At 41.7% G+C, this 24673-nt stretch overlaps 1 protein-coding gene across 34 annotated transcripts in view; it reads left to right on the top strand.

Moving 5' to 3' along the window:
• Positions 1-24673, top strand: part of LOC138839325 (mucin-19) — a 223836-nt gene that overhangs the window by 104635 nt on the left and 94528 nt on the right. For 23 of the 34 annotated variants that reach the window (XM_070038897.1, XM_070038982.1, XM_070038948.1 and 20 more), the window contains 31 exons: positions 709-783; positions 1455-1541; positions 2129-2206; positions 3352-3447; positions 4055-4120; positions 5753-5839; positions 6429-6503; positions 7049-7144; positions 7319-7411; positions 7726-7791; positions 8054-8140; positions 8358-8477; positions 9373-9444; positions 10576-10674; positions 12298-12393; positions 12557-12652; positions 12849-12917; positions 13558-13644; positions 13857-13943; positions 15939-16037; positions 17111-17197; positions 17418-17510; positions 18396-18470; positions 19245-19343; positions 19526-19591; positions 20153-20239; positions 20695-20781; positions 21831-21899; positions 22223-22321; positions 24123-24209; positions 24385-24483. In XM_070038897.1, coding sequence (XP_069894998.1) covers positions 709-783; positions 1455-1541; positions 2129-2206; positions 3352-3447; positions 4055-4120; positions 5753-5839; positions 6429-6503; positions 7049-7144; positions 7319-7411; positions 7726-7791; positions 8054-8140; positions 8358-8477; positions 9373-9444; positions 10576-10674; positions 12298-12393; positions 12557-12652; positions 12849-12917; positions 13558-13644; positions 13857-13943; positions 15939-16037; positions 17111-17197; positions 17418-17510; positions 18396-18470; positions 19245-19343; positions 19526-19591; positions 20153-20239; positions 20695-20781; positions 21831-21899; positions 22223-22321; positions 24123-24209; positions 24385-24483 — 2679 coding nt within the window. The remainder of the gene's footprint in view (positions 1-708; positions 784-1454; positions 1542-2128; positions 2207-3351; positions 3448-4054; positions 4121-5752; positions 5840-6428; positions 6504-7048; positions 7145-7318; positions 7412-7725; positions 7792-8053; positions 8141-8357; positions 8478-9372; positions 9445-10575; positions 10675-12297; positions 12394-12556; positions 12653-12848; positions 12918-13557; positions 13645-13856; positions 13944-15938; positions 16038-17110; positions 17198-17417; positions 17511-18395; positions 18471-19244; positions 19344-19525; positions 19592-20152; positions 20240-20694; positions 20782-21830; positions 21900-22222; positions 22322-24122; positions 24210-24384; positions 24484-24673) is intronic. The other 11 variants (XM_070038916.1, XM_070038956.1, XM_070038929.1 and 8 more) reach the window with 11 other exon arrangements.

Here is a 24673-nt window from a genome sequence, read left to right on the forward strand (position 1 = left end):
ACTCTAAACCTAGAATGAATGATAGGATGAATCTATCGTCAAGATTTCAATTTATACAACTGGGAGAAACACAAGTGAAGGGGTGGGCCAAAGGGGGGCGGTGAAGATGTTGAAGGGATGACACAGATCAAAGTGCATTGTACACATCTACTCCTTTGTTAAATGGCAACAAAATTCAACACATAACCTAAAATTAAGTAAGGGAAGGGTGGGTGGGAGGTGTGGGTGAGAATGTTGAAGGGCTGCCGTTGATCAAGATGCACTGCATTCACAGACTACTTTGTTGACTGGCACCTCCTTGGTACAACTACTAAAAGATGATAAAAGTATGTTTTAAAAAATAAATTAAAACGGAATAGAACCATGTTGGAATACATATGCTGAGCCTTTCCCAGACTCATTAATCTGAGGATCCAGGCATTATGAATACTTCATAATATCTGTACACTTGCTTCCAAGAGTCCTCCTGAATAATGTAGCACTTTCCTTCCAGTATCTTTATAGCAAGCAAGTATGAGCAAGGGTCTCTGTATCCAAGAGGAAAATAGGTACATTGGCTATCTAAGGATCATGTATGGTCTTACAATTAATTTTTGCAAAGATGCCCAGCGATAGCTGATAGTATATTGGAGATGTGGCACATATCTGGAAATGGCAGCATCCCCTTGTTCTTTTTTGAAAAATTCTGAAAAGGTTTTGTTTTGACAGAGACCCTGGAACCATCATTTAGTGAGACAACAAGGGCCCAAAGTCGTGAACCAACACCAACTCAGCACAAGTCAGGTGAGGGGGAGACTGGGGGTCCAAGATCAGTCCTCTTATGCAAAGGGAGAGATTCTCATCAGAAACCTGCCTATGGTAGGGCAAAGTCATTGGGAAAAACTTCGTTGGTTTCCCACAACCCCCCCCCCCAGGGGATAGTTCCATTTACTTTGTCCAAGGAAAAAGAAAGCCTATTGCAGAGCCTGTTCATAAGGTGATCAAACCTTGTGTGAGCTGAATCTCACATTATTGTCCCTCTTCTGAAGAATCAGGTTAAGTTGAAAATGCCATCCCTGTGTTTCTCGGTAGACAGTGAAAACCGTCTATGAAACTCTGCTAATGGTTTCTTTCTGTGGTGTACATCAGACACACCTGGGACCTCACCTGGGAGATCCCAGAACCCCCAGATCTTCAGGGACTGGAGTAACAGCTTCTGGTTAGGTTGAGGCTGGACCAGATACTCATTATCTCCCCCACCCCCGTGCCCATCCCCTCCTCCTGCCCTGCCCTTCTAGCAGCAGGAGCCAGTCTGTGAAATCAGGCTTCAACAGGGATTAGGATTTTGGGGTTGAGAGGAATTGAAGAAAACTGTGTCACTTACTGGCTGTTTTTCTCACACTAGCAAGACCTCATAGTACTGGTAAAAGTAAGGTATGCACTGCCCTCACCTGTCATGCTGTTATTGGTTCCAGGGAGCACAGTGCTGTCTGCAGCCTCCACTACTGCTGGCCTCAGATCCTCAGCCAGACCAGATACAATTACTACTGGTAACCAATCAGGTAAGGAAAAGGAAGAGATACTGCATAGGCAGGGGCTTAAGGGCAGGTGTGAACTCCATTTTCGGTTTATGTCCATGGAAAGAAATAGGAATGAGACTGGAGTTAAGAAGGGACCAGATTCTTTCTAACAGGACTATAGGGGATACATGTGCCAGGGTTAGATGATATTTCTACAGCTTTGTGCTCATGGGACATGATGATTCCAGGACACAGGATTCAAACAATGGCTGAAAATTACAATTAAGTTAAAATACATATGGAGGAGTCCTTCACAGACTCCCTGAATCAGGACCTCTGGCAGAAATGCTCAGGCAGAAGAAATATTCCATTAAAAAGTTGTTTCAGATAAGTATCTTTGGATTATGAAGAACTGCATTCCAATATCTTAATATTACACAAATAAATGTGAAGAAGTTCATTTGCATTTAACTAGTGATGCATTTAACTAGGTATGATCTGGCATTTGTATCAAATAATAGGATCCATTTTTAGAAAGAGTGAGTTGGAAATGGCAAAGTATAAATGAATCAGGACAAAAGTACCTGCTGTATTGTATGAAAGCTTCTAATAAATGCTGTTTACTCTAGCAGGCACCACAAAACCATCAGCTGATGAAACAACTAGAGCCCTCAGCAGTGAACCCACAGTGACAGAAGCCAAGTCAGGTGAGGAGGAGATGATGGTCCCAGGTCAAGACTTTTGTTGTTGTTGTTAGTTATGGGTCTTAAGCTCAGGGCCTGGGCACTGTTCCTGAGCTTCTTTTACTCAAGGCTAGTGTCTACTATTTGAGCCACAATGCCACTTCCAGTTTTCTGGTGGTTAATTGGAGATAAGAGTCTCACAGATTTTCCTGCTGCCTTCGAGCTGTGATCCTCAGATCTCAGCCTTCTGAGAAGCTAGGTTACAGGTGTGAGCCGCCAGTGTCCCATAGGTCAAGACTTCTGTGTAAAGGGAAGTTGTTCATCAGACACTTGCCTATGTTTTAGCAAAGGAGTTAAGTGAAGATCTAGTGTAAATCAGTTAAGTGTGGGAAAAATGCAATTAGTAAACAAATTTTAAAGAAAAGAATAATTGATCCAAGTATCAGGCAAGGATCATCAGAAATACACTGGATGTTTTTCTTCTAGTGGTGTAATTATATGCTGATAACATGAAAACATTCAATTGACAGTGGAGGAGACACATACTCTAGCAGATGAGACAGAAGTGATAAATACTTCATTCTAAGCATATTTCCACAGTACCATTCATTCATACTAAACATTCCTAAGAGCACAGCTTTGCTGTTACTGCATGCTTGTCCATGATAGTCTCAAGAGTGGAAAGCAAGTACTTAGAATCTGTAGATTGTCACAATCAGCTTATTTGTATGAAATAAAGACTAGTGCTATATTAGGGTTGACGAATGAAAAGTAATGTATCTCAATAGACCTTTATAAATGTTCTTAAATGCATCAATCTAACACATCATAGAACTTTTTTACTCATTTTTGAAAAGAAAAAAAAAGCCTTTCATTTCCATTTCCTGGAGTTCATTTTGATAAACATTATTTTAGATGATCAGGATAAATTAAAGAGATTAAATTAAAAAGATCATTAAATATATCTCGAGTCAGAGCTCAATTCAGTGCTCAGCATACCTAAGAGTGTGGCTTCTGCATCTGCTGTCATCCAATTGGTTGATCTGGAGGAAGTCAACGAACCATACCTGACCATGGGAGCAACATTGACAGAAGCAGAGGGTTTGGGTGAAGTTACATGTGCTGACTATAATGGGACAACTTTCACATGCCCACCTTTTTGTCATCAGTAGGCCCAGGAAGCCCAGCGTCACCCACAGCTGGTACAATGGAAGCCGGCACAACCAGGGAGCTAGTCACTGGAGCTACAAGCCCAGGAATCTCAGGTAACTCAAGATGTAGATGATTTAGATCCAAGTGTCAAAGCAGGACAGCTGTGGGGGAAAGAGAAGATAATGTTGGAAGAGATCTAATGTTCAAGATCAAATGTTCAGGAGATTTCAGCTTCAGGAGAGCTAGTGGGCCTTGTAGTCATTGTTAGCTGTGTTTACCAGGAGCAACAGACAAGTCTGGAGGAGCAAGCTCAGGAACAGACAGGGGAGCACACCCTGACCACTGACCATCAGGTTCTGGGGATGCTGGCCCTGCACACCCCACAGGCAAGCAGAACTCACTTTGGGTGGACTGTGTTAGAGCCCAACACAAACTTTGCTGATCCCAAAGCAAGATAATGAGAATAAAATTAGGGCACTTGAGATAACATTGTAGGAAGTTACAATGAGAATGCATCTAAGAAAGGTCCACAGGATATTTTACATAGATCCCTGTATCTTTTGAACTATCTTCTTGTCTGGCATGGAGGTGTACATATGTAATCTCAGCCTTAGGGAAGCCTTAGGGGCAAGTTCAAGGCCAGCCTGTGATTTTGATAAATCTAAAATAAAGTACACCAAAAAACACCCAAGCAAACCAAAAACACCATTCTTCCCACAGGAACCAGTGGAAGAGCGAATACATTTACCACCACAGCGGCTGGTATCAGCACACCTGGAAAGCCAGGTATGGAAGAAGCAAATCCAGCCCAGCATGAGGTGGTAGACAGGGGTGCACATATGCTCTATGTGTAATCAGAGAGGGGCTTCCTGGGCAGTCTAGCTGCTGTTACTTTGGTGATGGTCCATATCCAGAAAATTAGGAAAATACAACAGCTATTTTTTTAATAACACTCTTTAAGAAGTATTGTGGAGTTGGGCACTGGTGGCTCAGGCCTATAATCCTAGCAACTCAGGAAGGTGAGATCAGAAGATCCATGTTTGAAGCCAGCCAGTGCAGAAAATTCCATGAAACTCTCATCTCCAATTAAGCAGCAAAAAAATTGGAAATAGCACCAAGGCTCAAGTGGTAGAGTACTAGTCTTAAACAACAAAAAAACAAAACAAAAAACAAAAAGCCACCACCACCACCAACAAAACACTCAGGGTGAGTGACCCAGCCCTGACATAGGACCAAAACACATACTGTAGCATACAGGAAGAGCTTGGGAAGCACACATTTCTCACACTTTAGTTCATGATGGAGAGGGCACAATCAATATTCATACACTCTTAGAGATGAAGCATAAGCATGACAAAAATCTACTGTATGAAGTGGACCCTAAGATAATTAAAGAACGGAGAAGGGGTGACATTCAAAAAGAAATAGACTTGTTACCTAACCTAAGTAGCAGTAATCCCTCTGTACTTTACCTTTCTGACAATTAGAAAACAAAGAGTAGACCAGAGCATTCAAGATTAAATGCTAATGTACCTACACAATTACTATTTTTATATATTTTTATTTTTATTTTTTGTTGATTGTGGGGCTTGAACTCAGAGCCTGGGTGCTGTCCCTGAGCGTTTTTGCTTAAGGCTAGCACTCTACTACTTTGAACCACAGCTCCGCTTCCAGTTTTCTGGTGTTAATTGGAGATAAGAGACTCTTATGGCCTTTCCTTCCCCTGGCTGGCTTCGACCACAATCCTCAGTTCTCAGCCTCTGGAGTAGCTAGGATTATAGGTATGAGCCACTGGTGCTCAGTGATTGCTATATATCATTCATTATAAAGTACCTTAGGGTACATGGCTCATGAGTTTCTGATCATGAGTATAGATTCAGTGCTACATGATTCCCTTGATATATATAGAACAAGAACTTTAGGGAAAATTATGGGATAGATCCCTTCACTTTGTCAAAAGGAAAAGCAAAAGCAAACCTATGTCAGGTCCTATTCATAAGGATCCCAAGACTTTGTTTGCTTAAGCAGCATCTTTCTGTATCTCCTTGCAGAAGGACTAGTCTGAGAGTTGCTTCTTTGTTTTCCAGTAAAGCCTAGTGCTGGTAGAGCTCTCCTACCAGGCACACCTTGAGTGTCATTTGGAACAACCATGAAGGTGATAGTATTACCTGGAAATTTACACACAAGAACCCCAGGATCTTGTCAGGGCCACCTGGCTGGCAACTCAGCATCTCTCCCTGATGTGATCTTTTTTTTTCAATAGGTCTTCATCTGTAAAATCAGACTTAGGCAGGGAATGGAATAAAGTTTAAGAGAATTGGTTGGGGGTTGGGTCTTTGTCTTTTTCTCAAGTCCTCATGGCGTTGCTAGGAGTAACGTGTACAGTATTTTCATCTCCCACGCTGCTCTTGGTTCCAGGGAACACAGCAGTGACTTCTGGCTCTACCTCTCCAGGCCCCGGATCCTCATCCAGGCCAGCTACAACAACTGCTAGCGGCACACAGGGTGAGGAAGGAGAAAAGGGCTTAAGTGTTTAGGGGTTAAGGGAGTGTATGGTAAACTCCTTCATTCTTGGTGTGTAGGACAGTGTCAAGAGGGGAATAAATAGGATGAGACTGGAGTCTTAGAATCTCATTCCTTAACAACAGTAGAGCACAGACAGTCAGGATTAGATGCTATTCCTGTCATCTTGTCCTATTAGTTGTAGCCCTTAGTATGCTCATGGCCCAAGGTGATTCCAAGGACAGTTTTGAAATAAACCATGAGTCCTGCAGAGACGCAGTGAATGAAGGCTTCTGGTGGAAGAATCAGGCACATACGTATGTTATAAAAGCTTCACAGTTGCTTCCAAAAGTCATCTTGTATCATGGAGCACTTTATCCCAATATTTTAATATTAAAGAAGCAAGTATAAGCAAAAACACATACACAATAAGCAAATTCATATTTTTGGCTATTTTTAACGCTCACATTTCATTTGATGAGTCTTTTAGAAATGTTAAAGTACAAATGAGTATATGGAAGATAATTTTGAAATACAGTATGACTTAGTTTTTGATGAAAGATTATGACAAATGTCTATTGTTGTGTGACAGGCACCGGGGAACCATCAGCTAGTGAAACATCTAAAGCTCTAAGCAGGGAATCGACAACAACCCAGGCCAAGTCAGGTGAGGAGTGGTTGATGGTCAAAGGAATCCTGGCTATATTTTAGCAAAGGAGTTAAGATAACTGTATGAAGATACGGTGTAAATCAGTTAAAACTGGGAAAAAGTATTTTTGTAATAAAAGCCATACTGTAAGTGCAATTAATAAATGTATATGTGTGTATGTGTGTATATATACACACATAGAAATGTGTATATGTATGTATATCTGTATATACACACACATATATGTGTATGTATAATATAAAATCTGGATCTACATTTGTACATTTTCTAAAAGCACTCATTTAGCACAATATGGAACTTTTTAAAGAGTAGTCTTTGTCACAGATCATTGGGAAGCCCAGGTCAGAACTAGGTTCTGGTGCCAAAATGTGGCATTTGGCTTCTGGATCTTCTGTCATCCAATGGGGTGGCCTGGTACAAGTCACTTCACCTTATGTCTGATAAATGGGAAGGAAAATACTCTGAGCCTTTGAAGGTTTATATGAGGTTAAAAGTGCAAGTGCAATTGGGCAATTTTTACATGTCCATTTCCTCTCTATCAGTAGTTACAGGAGGCCCTACCACCCACACCCCTCCTGGGGAGGAAGGCAGCACACCCCAGGGACTAAGCACTGGAGCTACACACCCAGCAAACTCAGGTGAGTAAAGACAGCCACTTGTAGTGCCTACAAGTGGATGCAAATATCAAAGTTCATCAGCCGCTGGAAAAATTGTTTTAGAAATGTTCAGAAAGATCCAAAGTTTAACCTTAGCCAGTCTTCTACCTTGGGAGAAATGCTAGGCTTTAGAGTCCCCAATACTGTGTTTTTTAGGTACAACTGGTGAATCAGTGGGAACAACCACACAGTCAGATAGAAGTACACCCAGACCATCCACCCCTGGAGCCACCAGCTCTGCACCAGCAGGCAAGAAAGAGTCTACCCTGGGGGATTGTGGTGGGACTGACATCAGCTGTTTGTTCCAAAAGAGGATGGTTTGAGGAAGGCTAGGGACTTGCATTGTAGGAAATAATGAGGAGAATATAGGAAATAATGAGAAGAATGCATCTAAGGAAAGCACTGAGAGGACCATATTTTAAGATGCATTCTTGTCATACATGGTGATGCGAACCTATAATCCCAGGATTAGGAAGATAGAGACAGGATGATCTCCATTGATGGCTCTCAAACCAACCAACCAACCACCATCAACTACCACAACATCATTCTTCTTCCCACAGGAACCAGTGGAGGAGCAGATTCAGCCACCACCACAGCTGCTCATAAGAACACAGCTGGAAGAGCAGGTGTGGAAGGACCTCAGCCCAGGGTGGGATCTAAATGGTAGACATCTGAGCTGTGTGGTCAAAATGTTATTGAGACATATTTTAATGCTTTTGGTCATTTGTTTTGAGAAAGATGATAAACTATCATGAAGTGTATGACATCTATACATCCACTTTGTAAAATGAAGAAAAGAATGAATATGTCAGGTCACCTGCACAAGGATCCTTCCCTTTATGTTTTCTTAACCTGCAATTTTTATTTTCCTCACATGACAAATACCAGGTACACCTGGGCTGTCATCTGGAGCAACCACTGGAAGTAGAGAGGGCAGTACCTCTAGTGAGACAGGCACCCGAGCCACAGCTTCTGGTAAGTTCTGACAGCATGTACTGGATGCTGCCCTAGCTTCCCCATGTGTACTCTTGTGGCAGGCACTGGTCTATCAAATCAGCCACTGACTGAGAGTAAACTACAGGGATAAGCAGAGTCTATTTCACTTTCCTATTAGGAAATGTTCAAGTATTCACAGTCATGTCCGGAGTAGCGTGTACATCCCCCTTACCACCCAGTCTGTCCTCGCTTCCAGGAACCACAGCGCTGTCTGCAGGCCCTAGCTCTGCCCACCCTGGAACCTCTACTGGACCTGTTGAAACCTCTTCTGGACCCGCCACAACCTCCGGCAGCTACAGATCAGGTGGATTTTCAGGTCAATGGAGTATGGGAGCATTGCTATGTGTTTATCTGTTGATCCTGATGAGTCAGAGCTGTAGAAAGGGAGCCTGATTCCTGAGCAAACTTCAGCAGGTAGCAGCGGCGAACTGTAATAGATGGTATTTCTATAATTGCATACAAATGTCAGGATTCCTGAATGGGCTTAGGAGCCATAATGAGGATGGTGCTTCTGCTCTAGAGCTGAGTCTTTGAACTTGGGTTGGGACCATGGTGTGTGGTGTGTATGTATATGTTTCTATAGATAACACACATACAATATCAATTATATAATATACACACTATTTTATGTGTGTGTGTGTGTGTGTGTGTGTGTGTGTGTGTGTGTGTGTGTGTGTGTGTGTGTGTGTGTGAATTGTACTGGTCCTGGGGCTTGAACTCAGGACCTGGGCACTGTCCCTGAACTTTATTTGCTTAAGGGTGATGCTCTACTACTTGAGTTACAGCTCTATTTTTGGCCTTCCTTAGAGAAAAGTCTCAGACTGTCCTGCCAGGGCTGACTTTGAATTACAATCCTCAGATCTCAGCCTCCTGAGTAGTTAAGATTAGACACATGAGCCACTGATACCTGGAAGCATAAACATATTTTAAAGCCTCTGTTGGTTCCAATGTGCAGTGCAGGTCAGACCCTGTAGGCTCCAATTCATAAATATGAAGGAAGTAGTTATCATGAATAGTCTAACTTTCATGCACAAGTGAGTAAGCACTCGCTGGGATTCTAAGGATCATACAAGATGACATGATCAGGTTTTGGAAAGATTAAGACAGAAATGGTAGGTCTCTACAAATCAATGAAAGATGCTGTGAAAGCAAATCAGCACAATGTCTACAACCACATCAAAATTATGTCTTTTCCTCATTTGTTTTGTAAGACACCACTGGAAGATCTGCTGAGACAACCGTATCCTCAAGCCATGAGCTGACGCCAGCTGTAAGCAATTCAGGTGAGTGGAAAACATCACAGAGGGTTGGGGACTGGTTGAAATCAAGATACAAAAAGTGGTCATTGTAAAAATAATGCTGCCTGGCACCAATGGCTCATGCCTATAATCCTACCTACTCAGGAGGCTGAGATTTGAAGGTCAGGGTTCAAAACCAGCCTGAGCAGGAAAGACCATGAGTCTCTTACCTGCAATTAATCAGCACAAAGCTAGAAGTAGAGCTATGGCTCAAGTGTTAGAGTGCGAGCCTAAGGGACAGTGCTCAGGCCTTGAGTTTAAGCTCCAGTACCGCTTGGTAAGAAATGTACGCATTATCCTGCCCATGTAATTGTAACTCCTCTGTACAGTATGTTCACAAATAAAATTAAATTAAATTAAAAAAAAAAAAGCTCCAGTACCAGCGCGCGCGCACACATACACACACACACACACACACACACACACACACACACACACACACACACACACACACACACACACACACACACACACTGCAATTACCAACAATTTGTAAAGTTTATTTTCAGCATCGTGTGTAGTGAGTATCACTGCTGCATTTGTTCACCCTTTGTCCTTCCATTTCTGTACCTCCCCTTACCATCCCAAAAATAGATAAACAAACAAAGGAAAAAAATCTCTGTTTCCTTTTCCTGGCATTCATTTAAAAAAATATTAGTTTGTATGATCAGATGCACATAACTATTGCACCTATATGGTCCTCTCCTAAGAGGATCCTCTGGTCTCATTGTGCGTGAATGCTGAGACCTGTATAATTTATCAGATCCTAGTGTACTCTGTTTTCTTACCATCCAGTGTGTTTACTTGTAGATTAATTGGCACATTTTAGCTACCACAAGTGAGGGAAACTACATTGCTTAATATAATTTTTTCCTTACAAATGGGGCAATGCCATTCTTTCTGATGGAAGCATAGAATTCCATTGTGTACATATACCACATTTTCTTGATCCATTCATCCATTGAGGAACATATGGGCTGATTACACATCTTGACTATGGTAAATACTGCAGTGAACATGGTTGTGCTGGTGGCTTTGGTCAAGTAAGGAAGCACACACAGGGACCCTGATGATAGTATTACATTTTACTATCAAATTCCTTTGGTGTTTTCTCAGGCTCAGCCAGCACTTCAGTTCCCATCTTGTCCACAGCTGGAACTATAGGCAGCACAGCGGTCCCAAGCCCTGGCCTCACGACCACTGTGGGCAGAGCAGGTAAACTCAGTGTGGTACAATGTGCACTGGGCCCAGGCAAAAAACTTGTTTGAGAAATGGTGTGCATATTTCCCCCCAAATACTTTATCAGACATATGCTTTGTAAGGATTAAAATGTTACCTGTAGTCTTTTCATGACCTATTTATATTCTGACCACCTTGAGAATCAAAAACTGTCAGGCAGTTCTTCAATCATGTATTTTTTTAACTTTTCGGAGACAACTGGAGATGAGAATAACGAGGAGCCAGTTTTCATAGAAGGTGAGACCAAGCAATGAGGCAATGCTTTATGCCACAGGGTGTTTCCCCAGACAGTCCTCCATTACACGTCAGGAGCAACCTAACCCTCCATAGTTCACCCTCATAGAGAGGGGCCACATATTACAGATGTCCAAGACAGCAAAGAGCTTTCCAGAAAACAAAAAGATTCTATGTCAAAAAAAAGTATCAGGAATGTAGATATTTGCTACTCTGGAATGTCTGAATTTTGCTCCAATATATGCTTTACAATTTATCTTTAGTTATCATCACAGTTTTGTGTATGGTGATTCAGCATGCATTTAGCAAACATTGAGAGATCTCTAATCTAGCAGAGGCAAAATTAGAACTATTAGAACCCAGATTCCTAAGGCTCCAGCCGAGATGTCTCTACATTCTGTGATCAGTGTTAGAGCTCACACCTTACAAAACCCTCTGAGAAGACGCTTTTCCTTGGGCATCATGGAATAAAGCTTAATTCTTGTCACTCACAACCAGGATATTGTTATTCTTTACACATAGATGATGTGGTTGAATCCAAGGCAGTTTTATTACATGCTGACACCTGCAGTCAATGAACACTTTTGTGATAACTGCTATGCTATGTGTTTACTGATGCCTCTGCTGTGGTTAATGTGTTGACTACACTCCACTGTGACCCTACAGTACTTTCCCTAGACATTGGAGTTGAAAATGTGATCTCTAGACCAGAAGTATGGCCACCTCCATGGAGCTGGTTAGAGTTCCATTTATGCTACACCTCTGTCTGGATCACAATTTGATCAACATCAGCAGGCATAAGCGACCTAGTCCTGTAGGCCACTGGTGATCTTCGAAGCAGAGAACCCCTGCTCTCTCCAGTCTTTCTGGGCTTCACCTCCAACTTTCCATTTAGGATGTATACCATGCAGAACTAGTACTTTCCATCTAGTAATGAAAACCTTGAGTTTTGTATGACTTTTCCCCTTCCATTTTAAATTACACATTTCACCATTGATTATGTAGTGCAGTTCAACAAGGTTTTGTAAGAGTTTCCATTTTGAATTACACATTTGCCATTTGTCATAAGGTGAGCATCTATTCAGTCTTACTGGAAACTTTACCAAATTAGTCATTTGCCACAGATTGATTGGAAAGCAGCTTTTCAATGGTGCTGCTTCTGGGCCTCAACTGTTGGAGTTCAGCTCTAAGACTTGACTGTTGATCAGATGGATGACCTGTCATGGATGTTTCAGCCATATTTCATCAATGGGAAGAAGAATATATTCTGTGAAATGGGATTATCTTAAGAAAAAATAAGACAAATATAATTTGTGTGCTTTGATTCATTACTTATCTATATCTATCTATATGCTTCTTAATCAGTCATGACTAAAGGCACCACAGTATCCACACCTAGTGTTGAGAAAGGCAGCACACCCAGGGAACTGCACCCAGGAGCCACAAGTCCAGGAAATTCAGGTGAGTCACTATAAGCATTTAGGTGCTCTTTAAATAAGTGAAAGCATCTAAACAGGTAAGTTGATGCATAAACAAAGGAAACATCCAAGACGGTTGCATTTTTTAAAAATTTGAACTTTTTGGAACTTGCTTGTGTTGGAACCACTGCTGCTGTGTTTTTCAGGTACAAGAGAGTCAGTGGGAGCAAGCTCAGCATCAGGTCTGACCAGCACATCTGGACCCTCAGCCACCCTGGTCTCCAGCTCTACACACCCTGAAGGCAAGGCAGAGCCAGGGGCTATGATGAGGTCTAAAAAGTTTTGACAAGACCCAAGAAATGGCCATAAAATTAGAGTAATGTGCTGCAAAACAATATCATCCCTAGAATGATAATAAGATAAAGAGGCCAAAATGTCCTGTAAACAATATTTAGTAAGTATCCATTTGCATGAATTAATCACTCTTCTTCCCATTAGAAACTAGTGGAGGAACAGAAGCAGCTACCACCAGCAGAGTCTCCAGCAGGAGCACATCTGGAAGGACAGGTATGGAAAAAGCTCAAGTGACATGGGATCCGGGCAGGAGACCAAAGCACTTTATGCTCAACATTTAGTCAGAGACACAATTGCTTGGGGAAGTGGGGGAGCATCCTAGTATTGTCACTGATACAATTCCAAGGCTAAGAAGATCATAATGCATCAACAGGCATTTTGTAGACCCAATATTGCAATAGAGGATGTGAGGCACATAGGAAGTCAAGGAGAATAGATAGATAGATAGATAGATAGATAGATAGATAGATAGATAGATAGATAGATAGATAGATATTTCTGTACTTGACTGGATTTTTGGATACATTGAAAATCACATAGGTTCACATAGGATGAAAAGACAAAAAAAGTGAGTCAAGAATGAAGTGAAGAGAGTTTTGAACTGAATTATAGAAGACATTAAAGGAGGGAGCTCATTCAGTGCTGAGTAGTTAATATGTAATAACTACCTTGTATAAAGAAGGAGCATCTTACTGGAAGTAACACATAATCAGGGTTATATGCTTCAGAAGTTAATGCAGAAGTGATACCATCATTTCCTTGAGAACAAACAAGTGTATTTCCTGGTACACCCATGAAAGGATCTAACTTGATGTGATCTTAGGCTGATCAACTTTTTCATGCTTAATATCAGCCACTCCTGAATCTCTATCTGGAACAACCCACGAGTCTTCAGAAGGCAGTACCCCTGAAAATGCAGCCACTGGAGCCACAGGTGTAGGTAAGTATAGATGGGCTGCTGGTGAGTGATAAGCATTTGCCATCCATACCATCCCACTTCAAGTGATGTTGAATAGAGTCAGGCTCCAACTGGTATTAGAGTATAAGACTAAAAAGAGTTGGAAGAACTATGTCTTTTCTTTTCTCTAACTCCCAGCGAGTCATAGTAACATACAAACCTTCCCCAAACTCCCAACCTTCTCTTGGATCTAGGAAGCACAGCATTGTCTGCTGGTCCCACCACTGTTAGCCCTGGAGCCTCTACTGGACCAACCACCATCTCTGGTGGCCGAAGCTCAGGTAAGAATAAGAGAGGTATCAAATGTACTTTACTTGTACCTTGCATCTGAGGGTAGAAGTCAAAGGACAATTAAGATACTAGAGTTAAGGGAATCAAACAGTTTATCAGGAAATATTGGTAGGTCTGTTATAGTATATTCTGTAATGCTGTCCAGTTGTTAGCATTCCTAAGGTATGGTGGCCATGATCAGTTCAGGAGTCTGGGGCTTTGAGTTTCTGAGGCTGTAGGGGCAGGGTGGGAACATGGTTTGTATTCTGTCAAGAAAAGGAAACCACAGGACACATTTCTGTAGAGTTAACCAGAGTCCTCCATAGGGAACCTAGAGCCCTTGGCAGAAGGGCCAGGCATAAGAACTCCATGAACAATCACATGTATTCTCAGTGTACTGTCTGCTTTCAGAAACACTAAGCTCAGTTTTGAGATATTAAACAAGTAACTGAAATGTGTTTGTATTCAACATGTAAGTAAGCATACCCAGGGATCCTAATGAAAGTGCTACACTAAACTATCAACGTCCTGTGGTAACAAGGGCATGAATATTAGTGACAGTTAATCAGAGAGCCATGTAATTTGTTATTGAGATTCTTCCTCCATCTCTCCATCTTCCTCCTCCTCCTTTTCCTCCTCCTCCTCTTCTTCTTCCTTCTTCCTTCTTTCTTTCTTTGGGGGGGGGGTCTGGTCATGGGGCCTGAACTCTGGACCTGGGCATTGTCTCTCAGCTCTTCAGCTTAAGGCTAGCACTCTACCACTTTGAGCCACAGAGCCACTTCTGGATTTTTTTTCTTTTTGCTTATGTGGTGCTGAGGAACCAAACCCAGGGCCTCATGCATGCAAGGCAAGCGCTCTCCCACTGAGCCACCTTCCCAGCCTTCTTCCTTCTTTCTTCTTTCTTTTCTTCTTCCTCTTCCTTCTCCTTTTCCTCTTTCTCCTCCTCCTTTCCTCTTCTTTCTTCCTCCTTTTTCCTTCTCCCTTCTTGTGTGCTGGTCTTGAGGCTTGAACTCAGGGACTAGATGCTATCCCTGAGCATTTTTGCCCACAGCTAGCACTCTATCACTTGAGCCAAGACTCTCAGACTTTCCAGCCCAGGCTGGCTTCAAACTATGATCAGCTGTCAGCCTTGTGAGTAGCTAGGATTTCAGGTGTGAGCCACTGACTCCCAGCTTGCCATTTACTTTTATAGAATTGTTCAAAGCATCTGTCAGTCAGTGGAGGAAAAGTTATAGTTAGTCCTTGATCAAAGAGAGGAATGAGCCAGGCACTGGTGGCTCACACCTGTAATCCTAGTTCCTTATCCTTAAGGGGATAAGACCTGAGGATCACAGTTTGAAGCCAGCCTGGACAGAAAAGGCCCCTGAGACTCTTATCTCCAATAAACTACTCAAAAAAGCCTGGAGTTGTGTTGTGGCTCAAGTAGTAGAACACTAGCCTTAAGCACAAAGAAGCTCAGGGACAGCACCCAGACCAAGTTCAAGCCCCACAACCAACAACAAAAAAGAGAGAAATGATAAACATGACCTGTGATATCAATTCTGGGGCTTGAGTTTGACTCTAAGACTTGGCTGTTAATTAGCTGGATGAACTGGAGCAGACCTCTCAGCCACATTCCATATATACTGTATAACAGCACCATGTAAGGGAAAATGAGTTGATTATAGTAAGTGTGTCATTTACATATTATATAAATTATTGGTTTGTGTATATGTATGTCCATGCATGTAAACCAATCCTGGAACTTGAACTCAGACTCAGAGCTTGGGCACTGTCCTTGAGATTTTTTTCCTCAAGGTTAGTGCTTTATCACTTGAGCCACAGCTATACTTAGGCTTTTTCATCCTCTTTTGGGGGGAGTTTACTAGAAATAAGAGTCTCACAGACTTTCCTGCTCAGGCTAGATTTGAATTGTGATCTTCACATCTCAAAGCCTAGTGTTCTTGAAAGTAGATAGGATTACAGGTATGAGCCACAGACATCCAACTATATAATTTTTTTATCAGTAGAAACAGAAGGTCCTACCACACCCACACCCAGTGTTCAGGAAAGCAGCATACCCACAGGACAGCATAGCACCAGAGCAACAAGCCCAGGAAACCCAGGTGAATCACCATAGCCTTTTGTTTACTAACAGCAAAACTGATGTTATTACATAAGTGACATAAACATACAAGAAGTTGCAAATTTAATGACTATTCCATCACCCCCTTTTGCTAGCATGCAATGATACTGCTGCTACTGTATTTTTAGGTACAGTGGGAGGGTCAGTGGGAACATTCGTCAGAAACAGGCAGAGAAAGCACACCTGGCCCATCAGGCACTGGGGCCACAGGCTCTGCATACCCAGCAGACAAGAGGACACTTCCTTAAGGGGTTGGGTGGGGCCTGATACAAGCTTTGTCAAGACATGAGGAAAACAATCACGAAATAAGAGGAATGTGACCAAAGGCAACACTGTAGGAATAAAGAAATGAAATGTCCAGCGAAAATAGTTAGTGAACAGCTGTTTCTGTGCATTAAGCATCAGGCTTTTTCCCATTAGTAGTCAGTGGAGGAACAGAGGCAGCCATACCAGTGCCCCTGGGAAGAGCACATCTAGAGGGACAGGCCCAACAGCCCACATGGAGTCCCCACAATAGACATTTGAGTTTTGTCCTCCAGATTTAGTCAGAGAAACAGTTATGTGGGGCATCTTGTTATTGTTATTTATGTAACTACAAGATCAGAAACACATCAGCAAATATTTGTGGTATAGCTAATGTATGATACTGTGTGGCACGTGGGAAATAGAAGGGAAAGCATCTATGTTCACCCACGTTTATTTTGGACCCATTGGAAAATAAATGGAGGCAAAGAGAAAATCGAAAGCAAGGCAGGAATGAAGTAGATCACTTGCAATCTGAATCTAAGAATATTTTAAAGAAGACAGGAGTTCATTCAGGGTTGGATATTGAATAAGGCACATGATTTACTCCATTATGAGGGAAGAACATCTTAATGGAACAATCTGAGTTGTGTGATTTGCTTAGATTAAGGATTTAACAAGAAAGTAATATTTCTAGGTAGAAACAGCCATTTCTTTTAAGTTTAAAGCAAGTGTAGTTCATGGAGCTCCCATGAAAGCACCTAATGTTATGTGATCTTTGGATGATCATTTTTCTGTGATCAATATCAGGAACCTTTGGAGCAGCAGCTGGAACAAGCCCGGGAGCTGTAGGTGGTAGCACCTCTGGAGAAGCAGGCACCGGAGCCACAGCTCCTGGTAAGTTCATCCAGGTGGACAAGAGACCTTAACAGTCCTCACCCATTCCATTTTGAAGCTCATCTGGGTCTGTAAAAAACATCAATCTTAGCTGCTATTGGAACACAGGGTTAGGGAGAGATGAAGGAATTATGTCTTTCTCTTTTTCTTCTTTTGAAACTGCCAAATTACGGCTGCAGTATCATGCACCCTTTTACCCAACTTTCCAACATGCTCTTAGTTCTAGGAACCACAACAGTGTTTTCTGGTCCCTCGGCTACCAGCCCTAGAGCTTCTGCTCAATCAGCCACAAGCTCAGCTAGCAGCAGATCAGGTAAGGACAAAGGGACAAATGCAATGGAGCCCGCATGTGTGTCCCCTTACTTGTGCCTGGAAGCTGAGATACAATGGAAAGGAATTTTAAGACTGGAATAATCCATCCAGACTTTAGCAGGGACCAGAGATGGATCTATATCAGAGGGTGTTCTATAGTAACGGACATTGGGTAATGTCTGATTGTTAGAATACCTAAGGTATAATGACTTCAGGAGTCACATCTTTTGATCTTCTTGGGCCCAAATGTGGGAGGACACAGGTTTTGCCATCTTCTCACCAAAAGAAACCCACTGGAGACATTCAGTATAACTAAATAATTCTTCACACTGTACCTTGATCTTTGGCAGAATGTTGCAGGCTAAGTATTTTATAAAGGATCTGAAATTGGGCTGGGAAGGTGGCTCAGTGGTAAAGCGCTTGCCTTGTATGCCTGAGGCTGTGGGTTTGATTCCTCAGCACCACATAAGCAGAAAAAGCCGGAAGTGGTGCTGTGGCTCAAGTGGTAGAGTGCTAGCCTTGAGCTGAAGAGCTGAGGGACAGTGCCCAGGCCCAGAGTTCAGGCCCCACGACCGGACCCCCCCCCAAAAAAAAAAGAACCTTAAAGGATCTGAAATTTTCAGTGTACAGCTCAATTTCCAAAGCCCTAGGCTCAAATTTTGGAATATTCATCCAGTTGGAATCAAATAAGATGATTTAACACATGAGTAGGTAGATACTCAGACACAGGAATTCTAATGATTGGCCACATGTTTACTATTAATGTGTGGAGTAAGTCTGAAATGAAGAAGTATACATAAATATGTACAAGATATCTAAAATCAGAGTATACCATAATTTATTTTTCCCTAACAAAGAAACTGATTGGTTATGTTCGCTTTGACAGGGACCACAGAATTAACCATTGGAGAAACAACTAAATCCCCAAGCAGTGAGCCAACACCATCTAGTAAAAAGTCTGGTGAGTAGAGCAGAAAGCTCAAAGTAGGGGTCTTCTTATTGAAGGAAAGCGTCATACATTCCAACTCTCCTAATGGATGAAGTCCTAGATAGACTAGGACAAGCAGAAGAATGTTAGTTTTGCTTTTATTGCAATTTCCACATGAAATATTAAATAAAATTGCAATAAAACAAAAATTAAAGAACTCTAAGAAGAAAGTCTGTATCTATTACGTATACCTAATAGATAGATAGATAGATAGATAGATAGATAGATAGATAGATAGATAGATAGATAGATAGATAGATATCTGCAGATAGATATCTTTCCTCACCACTACTAGGGACAGACCAGGTAACCTAAGTGTAAAGCAGAGCATGCTGGTCCCTGCCAAACAGTGGATTTCACAAATGCCACTTATAGTATTTTTTCTAAATGTAGCATCAGACCTATTTTTATAAACATTAAAATGTACTATCTTAGCTGGACAATGGTAGCTCATATCTATAATCCTTGCTATTCAGAAGGCTAAGATCTAGGGATTGCAGTTCAGAGCCAGCCCAGGCAGAAATGTCCACAAGACTCTTCTTTCCAATTACCTACCAGAAAAAGCCACTTTAATAAGCTTGTTGCCCATTAAGTGTGCTCACAGACCAAACACAGGTGGTCTGTTCAATAAATGAAGAAAACATATAAGAAAATTGCAATTTTGGCTTGAATTCTCCGCCCCCCCCCCCCGGTCCCCTTCTAGAACTAGCATATATTCAAAACACAGCTGTGGTGTGTTATTTTCAGGTACAACAGGAGAATCCATAACATCAACCTCAGACTCAGAGAGGAAAAGCACACCTGGCCCATCAGGCACCGGGGCCACCAGCTCTGCATACCTCACAGGCAAGGCAGAGCCTTCTGAGTGGTTATGGTGGGGACAATACAACCCAAGGCAAGAGGCAATAAGTGATGTGAGAAATCAGATAACACTCTCAGAATCAATACCATGCAGAAACTAGAAGTGTCCTATAAGAAGTATTTAGTAAGCATTTATGTGCATTAAGCACTATTCTTCTGCCCATTAGAAACTAGCGGAGGAGCAGAAACATTCACCACCCGATCCTCTGGTGGGAAAACATCTGGAAGAACAGGTACGGAAAGAGCTCTAGTGACATGGGATCCAGTTTGGAGACAGAGGTACTTGTGCTCAAGGTTTAGTCAGACACAGTTGCTTGGGGAAGTGGGGGAGCATCATAGCATTGTACTGGTATAAGTACACAGACAAATGCATCCGAAGTTAGTGTGTACCTAATACCACATTAGATGTGTGGAATATAGGAAATGTAGAGGAGCTTATCCGTCTCCTTACTTAAGTTTATTTGGGGAGCATGAAATGCATTCACGTAGGCTAAAATGGCCAAATAAAAAGCAAGGTAGGAATGGAGTGGAACTCAATCAGAAAGCTTATAAAGAAGGGAGCCCATTCAGTATGGAATAGCCAATAAGGTACCTAATTTATAATATTTTATAAAGGAAGAGCATCTTCAAGGAATTAGCACATATCAGAATTACATGCATTACCATAAGAACATTTATAGGTAGATAAACCTCATCCGACAAGGTAAAGCAAGAATATTTCATGATACTTCCAGGAAGGAATCTAGCTTTATGTCATCTCAGGCCGATAAGAGCTTTTCCCTAATCATTATCAGACACCCCTGGGGCACCATCTGGAGCAACTTCTGGAGCTGCAGGAGGCAGGACCTCTGGAGAAGTAGGCACACGAGCCACAGCTTCTGGTAAGTTCCTTCCATCTGGCTGGACGTGAGACCTTAGCAGATCCCACCCATGCCATCCTACAGAAAGCAGTGTTCTGTAGGGTGGGTTCTAATTTGTATTAGAGTATGAGGGTGAGAAAATGGGAGGAATTGGGTTGGGAAGTTGGCTCAGTGATAGAGTGCTTGCCTTGCATGCCTGAGGCCCTGGGTTCGATTCCTCAGCACACATAAGCAAAAAGAAAAAAGCCGGAAGTGGCGCTGTGGCTCAAGTGGTAGAGTGCTAGCCTTGAGCTGAAGAGCTGAGGGACAGTGCCCAGGCTCAGAGTTCAGGCCCCACGACCGGACCCAAAAAAAAAAAAAATAGAAAATGGGAGGAATTGTCTTCCACTGTCTTTTTCTGAAATACCCAAGTATTCAAGTGGGTGCAGAAATAACATGTACATTGTCAAAACCTCTCAACATGTTCTTGATCCTAGGAAGCACAGCAGTGCCTCCAAGTTCCACCACTGCGAGTCCTAGAACCTCCACCAGACCAGCCACAACTTCAGCTAGGGACAGATCAGGTGAGGAAAAGGGAGAAATTAAATGTAGCCTGCATATGTGTCCCCTTTCTGGTTGTTGGAAGTTGGTGTGCAATGGAAGGGAATTTTAGGGCTAGAGTAGCAGAGTGCAGACTTCACCGGGTGGCGGTGATAGTTGTGAGTTAGATGGCATGCTATCACATTGCTCAGTTGTTAGCATCTATCATTGTCACACCCTTCCATGATGATTTCAGGATCCATGTCTTTGGCCTTCTGAATGTGTAGGTTTGGGCTGGTACATGGTGAATCATTAGCGTCAGCAAAAGAATCCTCAATTTCCAGAGTCAATTTCCCAGAACTAAACAAAGCCTTGCACTGAACTTAGGCTGGTGGCAGAAGCGCCAGCCATATAGAGTTTATAAAGGATCACAAGGTATTTTTTTCTAATGTGTGGTGCTAGGCTCATTTTTAAAATATGGAACAAATATTTCAGGTTTTAAATACTGAAATACCAAACAAAATTAAGATACTGAACAAAACTAATGTAAAACAACTAAAACAAAACTTGAAAAGCTCATGCCCAGCTACTCAGGAGGCTGAGATCTGAGGATTGAGGTTCAAAGCCAGCTTGGTAAGTCTGTGAGACTCATATCTCTTAAGGAAGCACCAAAAGAACCAGAAATGGAACTGTGGCTCAGATGGTAGAGTGCCACCCTTGAACAAAAAAAGTGCTTAGGAACAGCACTCAGGACCTGAGTTTAAGCCCCAGAAGCAGCACACACACACACACACACACACACACACACACACACACACACACACACACACACACACACACACACACACACACACACACACACACACACACACACACACACACACACACACACACACACAACCTATTTGTATTTAACAGTGAGGAAAGCACATAGTTATCCTTAGGATATACCATACCTTACTATCAAGTTCTAACAGATCGATTAAAATGGAGAAATATAAATAAATACTTAGAAGATACTTGAAAGCAGAAGCAATGTGATGGTTTGATTTACTTTGACAATCTTAATTCATGTTCCTATTCACTTTACCAGGGACCACAGGAGCAGGAGTGGGTGAAACAACTCGATCTCCACGCAGTAAAGCAGCAACACCTGAGTCAGGTGAGCAGAGGATCATGTTCAAAGGTGTGTCTTTAATTGTAAAGTAGAATCATGTATCAGAACCATTAAAAAAACCCACAATTCCAGACAAAATTGTATGAAGGCCTAATTGTCACACAGATGCATAAGGATGTTTACATAAAAAATGCAATAAAACAGGTCAAAATACAAAATAATATTAGTTAAAAAACATTAGGGAACTGAAAGAAAGCAAATTCCTTGATTCTGTGTTTCATCGGAGGAAAAGGTTAGACAGTCAGGTCATCATTGGTCGGGAAGCTAGCACAGGTTTTACATGAGAAATTCCCTTGGTGTTTTCTCAGGCTCTTCTGGCACTTCTGCTCCCATTGCTTCCACAGCTACAATGACAGGCTCTACCACTGTCCTACACCCTGGTCTCACCACTCTTGGAGATAGAGCAGGTAAACTAAGTGTAGAACAGTGTGTACTGGTGTCAGGTGTACTTGTATGTGGTTATACTGTAATATCTTTGGTCCTTTTACAAGTTACCATCAAAACTGTATAGAATTCTTAATTATATGCTTTAACCACCTTGGCATGGTCTTCAGAGAAGATGAGAATACTCTTCCGTAGAGAAGAGGGAATGTTCGATTCCATTGGGTGTGTCCTCAGGCGGTCTTTCATTATGTCTCAGAAATCACCTTATTTTCTGTGGTTCAGCCTCAGATAGAGTGGCCAAGCATCAAAGCTGTCCAAGTCAGCAGAGAGAATTTCAGGTCATACTATGATTACTATGCCAATAAAAGGTTAAGTCTATAGGCGCTTGGGTACTCTTAAAATTTCTGAGTTTTCCTCCAATATGTGCTTCATAGTTCAGTTTTTGTTACCACCATCTATGAACATTTGCATACACTGAGAAAATAATGCCAGCTCTCTGAAGTTAGCACAGGCAAGATTAGAACGCAGAATCTGAAATCCTGTAGCTATTTCTAAGTTCTGTGATCAGGGTCGAAGCTCACATTCTACAAAAACCAATGAGAAAACATTTCTCTTTGCACATCATTGACTAAGATTGAACTCTTGTCACTAAGGAATAGGATATTGTTCTGGAAACATAGGTAATGTGAAATAAAATAAGCTAGTTTGAGTTTACTGATGATACTTGTGCAAACAAATAGTTTTAGTGTCCCTCATGTCTTTTTCCTTGCATCCCTTTTGCCTCTGTACAGTCAAATACACTGTACTAAATTTCTGCAGTCCTGATGATACATTATGTGTTCCAATTGTTCTTTCTGGAGCACCACCACCTCTAGAAAACTTGTTAAATTTGCCCATTTCTACCCACTCTGTGTCTAGAGTCACAAACTGGTAAAGACCAGCAGACATATGTGAACAAATCCTATTAACAATTGGCACTCTTCAAGTAGTGAACTCTTTCTCTCTCATTTGCATTCCTTCTAGATTTCACATTCAACTTGAACCCTAGGAAATATGCAATGCAGAATGAATTTTTAAATATGTAGCTATTTAGAAATAGGGAAATTGAAGCTAGTACCTTATATGCATTAACTAAAACTTGAAATGTGTATGATTTTTCTTTTTTAAAGTATATGTCTATTTTATGGTCTTCAAAATAGCCATCAACTTAGCCATAGATACACTTAGAAGTGCAAGCTATGAAAACAAATCTGGGGCTCAATGACTTGACATTGATACCTGGACTTTGGTGTTGATCAACCGAATGACTTACAGAAGATTCTCAACCTTTTGATAGTGGAAAGGAAAACTGTCCTATGTGATGTAACTATCATAAGGAGAAGGAGTTGATTGTAATAAAGACATTTTTGCACCATTCCTGGGGCTTGGACTCTCCCTGGGTGCTGTCCTTGAGCTTTTATGCTCAAATTTAGCACCCTACTACTTGAACCACAGCCCTACTTCCAGCTTTTTGGTGGTTGATTGGGTATAAGAGTCTCATGGGCTTTCCTGCTCAATCTGGCTCCAAACTGAGATCCTCACATCTCAGCCTCCTGAGTAGCTAGGATTATAGGTGTGAGCCACCAGAGCCCAGCTTAGAGCATTTAAAAAGTGTGTGTGTGTGTGTGTGTGTATATATATATATATATATATATATATATATATATATATATATATATATATACATGTATATACATGTATATATAATTTTTGTTATATAAATAGATTTAGTTATAAGTCTATATTTTATAATTATATATACCATAATTTTTTTTTAAAAATCAGTCACAACAGAAGTACCCACCACCCCAACACCAAGTGCTGAGACATCCCAGGGGCCAGGCACAGGAGCCACAAACCCAGGAGGTTCAGGTGAGTCACCGCAAGTATTTGAGGTGCCAAATAAATGGGTATAAACATCAAAACATGTAGATTGTTAGAAACAAAAAAGAAAAACCAACAACATGATTACATTTTTTATTTTACTCTCTCACTACCCGGTTTCAGAAGTAGTCTATGTTGACACCACTTCCCCTTTGTTTTTCAGGTACAACCAGAAAATCTGTGGGATCAACCACAGAATCAGGCCGGGCGAGCACACCTGGACCCTCAGCCACTGGGACCACCAGCTCTGCAAACAGAGCAGGCAAGACAGCATCACGCTAGGGGCTATGGTGGGAGCTAATAAGTTTTGGCAAAAAAAAAAAAAAAAAACCCAGGACATGCTCATGGAATCAGGGGAATGTGAGCAAAGGGAACATGATAAGAACTAATACTCTGATGAAACTAGAACTGTCTTGCACAAATACTTAGCAAATAACTGATGATATGACTTA

This window comes from Dipodomys merriami, unplaced genomic scaffold (genome assembly GCF_024711535.1).
Source record: "Dipodomys merriami isolate MVZ:Mamm:240054 unplaced genomic scaffold, mDipMer1.0.p SCAF_10, whole genome shotgun sequence".
Classification (NCBI taxonomy): domain Eukaryota; kingdom Metazoa; phylum Chordata; class Mammalia; order Rodentia; family Heteromyidae; genus Dipodomys; species Dipodomys merriami.